The 2,126-nt window shown below is 59.6% G+C and overlaps 1 protein-coding gene across 1 annotated transcript; it reads right to left on the bottom strand.

Moving 5' to 3' along the window:
• Positions 1-299: 299 nt before the first annotated feature.
• On the bottom strand, positions 300-1,611 carry GOLT1A (golgi transport 1A). The gene is made up of 5 exons (XM_010081013.1): positions 1,587-1,611; positions 993-1,084; positions 715-893; positions 491-554; positions 300-338 (listed from the first exon to the last, which is right to left on the bottom strand). The coding sequence occupies exons 1-5, from the start codon at positions 1,609-1,611 to the stop codon at positions 300-302; spliced, it is 399 nt and encodes a 132-aa protein (XP_010079315.1).
• Positions 1,612-2,126: the final 515 nt, after the last annotated feature.

The raw sequence follows: 2,126 nt of genomic DNA, 5'->3' as shown, positions 1-2,126 counted from the left end.
CAGCCTGAGTTTGGTCTCACGCACACTTTTTAATTAAATCTCTCAACAGGGGAAGACAAAAAGAACAAAATACCAGTATTCTGATAATCCCAGAAGCCTGCCTGGCACAGCATTTGGGCCCCGGAGCCTCGCTCAGGAGCTGCTCACAGGAGCTCCACGGGGCAGCGAGGCTCTGTCCCAAAGCAGGGTTGGCTCCAGCCAGCACCAAGGGTCCCGGGGCCGAGAGAGGCAAGAGCTCACCGCGGGAGAGCCGACCCATCGCACCATCCCGTCTCTGGAAATTTGGCCCATCTCGCAGGTCACACCAGGGAGCTGCTGTCACCCACCTTCTGCAGGAGCTGCAACAGGGACAGATCCCGATTAGCAGTAAAATCCTCCCATACATCCTCAGGGGTCTGCGGACAGACCGCGGTGACCTTCGCTGTCTGCTCCCAAGGACTGCAAACCCCGAGGGTCATATCCTCCTGGGAGAACCCAGCGTCCTGCTCACCTTGCTCAGCACCGGGATGTTTGCCAGCGAGCCCAAAAACCCAAAAGCCACCGGGATAAAATTCCTGCATCAAAACAGACATCTCTTAAGCTCTGTGCCAGCATTTTTGCTGGGGAAGGGGAAGAGCAGCAGGGGCTCTCCCTGGGGCTGCAGGACACGAGGATCCCCATCTCCTGCTCTCCAGCCCAGGCACGGGATGGATTGTGGGACGCCATGGGACAGACCTGAAGAGGGTGACGAAGCCGTACGCCTCCAGCAGCATGCCCAGGAGCGGCCACCGCATGAGGACGATGATGACCCCACCGAAAAAGAAGCTGGTGCCCTTCAACTTTGGCCGCTGGAAGAAGAAGGTGAAGGTCCTCCTGAAGCCAATGATGAAGACCAAGCCGGAGAGGAAGAGGATCTGGGAGGATGAAGGGGAGCAGGATGAGGGGTCTGCCCTGCCCAGATGGACCCTTTGCTCCATCCTGGGCAGCAGGAGCCCCAGCCCTGCTGTACTCACGTTCCCAAAGGCCAAGAGCACTGAGTCGAAGTACAAGAGCATCCCAAAAAGGATGAAGAAGAGACCAAAGCCAACCAGTCCCACACCGATCCCTGTGGAGGACAGGAGGGGGCTGAGATGGGGGTCGGGCACAGCTCAGGTCCCACCTTGGGCTGTGGTCACGCTCCTCAGCATCTCCCTGGCCCCTTCCCTCCCAAGAATGTGCTTTGGATTTGTCTCCAGAGCTTAAAAAAAAGCCTTTCCAACTGCCCAAGCCTTGGGGAGGCTGCCAGGTGCCCTCTGGGCTGCCAGAGAAAGAACGAACCCCAAAGCAAAAATAAAGAGGAAGGTTGTCTCCAGCATTTTTCTGAATTGTTGCACAAAGGGTGTTGGTGCAGGCATTGCTGGTCCCCGTGTCCCAGCAGGGCTGCCACCATGTCCCTGGCCCCAGGACATTGCCATTGCACCCTCTCCCTGCCCCAGCAACCCCAGCCAGCAGCCTCCAGCCCCGACTGGGTGCTGCAGAGCATCCTCACGGTGTGTCCTGGTCCTGGGCACCACCGCCAGGACACGGCCACCCCCGTGGGGACACGGCCCCCCAGCCCGCCCGCTTACGCTGGAGGTCGGTCAGAGTCACCATCTTGCTGGTGGCAGGGCTGGGCGAGGGCGGGCGCCCTTCCACGTGCTTCCCTAGCAGTGACCCTTGGAAAGTCCCCACGTCATCCTGCAAATCATTAACAGCCTGGCAGCACCTCCCTGGGCGGGGGGACATGGTGGCCGGGCAGTGCTGCAGGGTGACACAGAGGGGCTGGTGGCTGTGGGTCCCTGCCTGGTCCCCCAGGAATTCCCACACTGGGGGGATGGATGTGTCTGGGGTGTCCCTGGGGGTGTCCAGGGGGATACCCAGGGACTGGGAGGGAGCCCAGCATCCCGTAGTGTTGTCACCGGTGCAGGGACAGTCCCAGCTCCCAGCCAGACTGCCCCTCTGCATTTCTTATTCCTCCAGGAGAGCTGACTATTGAGCAGCGACAGCTGAAATAAACTCCACTGGGAAAATAACCCCCCAAAACAGGGAGAGGGACGAGAAGATGCCACCAGCAAATGATGGGCAAGGCAAGTCCCTTCCTTACCAGCTGAGATGCTGTAGCCATTCAT

This window comes from Pterocles gutturalis, unplaced genomic scaffold (assembly GCF_000699245.1).
Source record: "Pterocles gutturalis isolate BGI_N339 unplaced genomic scaffold, ASM69924v1 scaffold2449, whole genome shotgun sequence".
NCBI classification, from domain to species: domain Eukaryota; kingdom Metazoa; phylum Chordata; class Aves; order Pterocliformes; family Pteroclidae; genus Pterocles; species Pterocles gutturalis.
The sequence above is the reverse complement of the archived record's forward strand: the minus strand, read 5'-3'. Positions and strand labels throughout refer to the sequence as shown.

What these genes read in the sequence shown, in the direction of transcription:
- GOLT1A (XM_010081013.1), bottom strand. Translation starts at nt 1,611, where the DNA reads ATGGTGACTCTGACCGACCTCCAGC. An exon ending in GACTCTGACCGACCTCCAGC is followed by an intron (nt 1,085 to 1,586) that starts GTAAGCGGGCGG and finishes TGTCCTCCACAG; the next exon opens with GGATCGGTGTGGGACTGGTT. An exon ending in ACATCCCGGTGCTGAGCAAG is followed by an intron (nt 339 to 490) that starts GTGAGCAGGACG and finishes TCCCTGTTGCAG; the next exon opens with CTCCTGCAGAAGGTGGGTGA.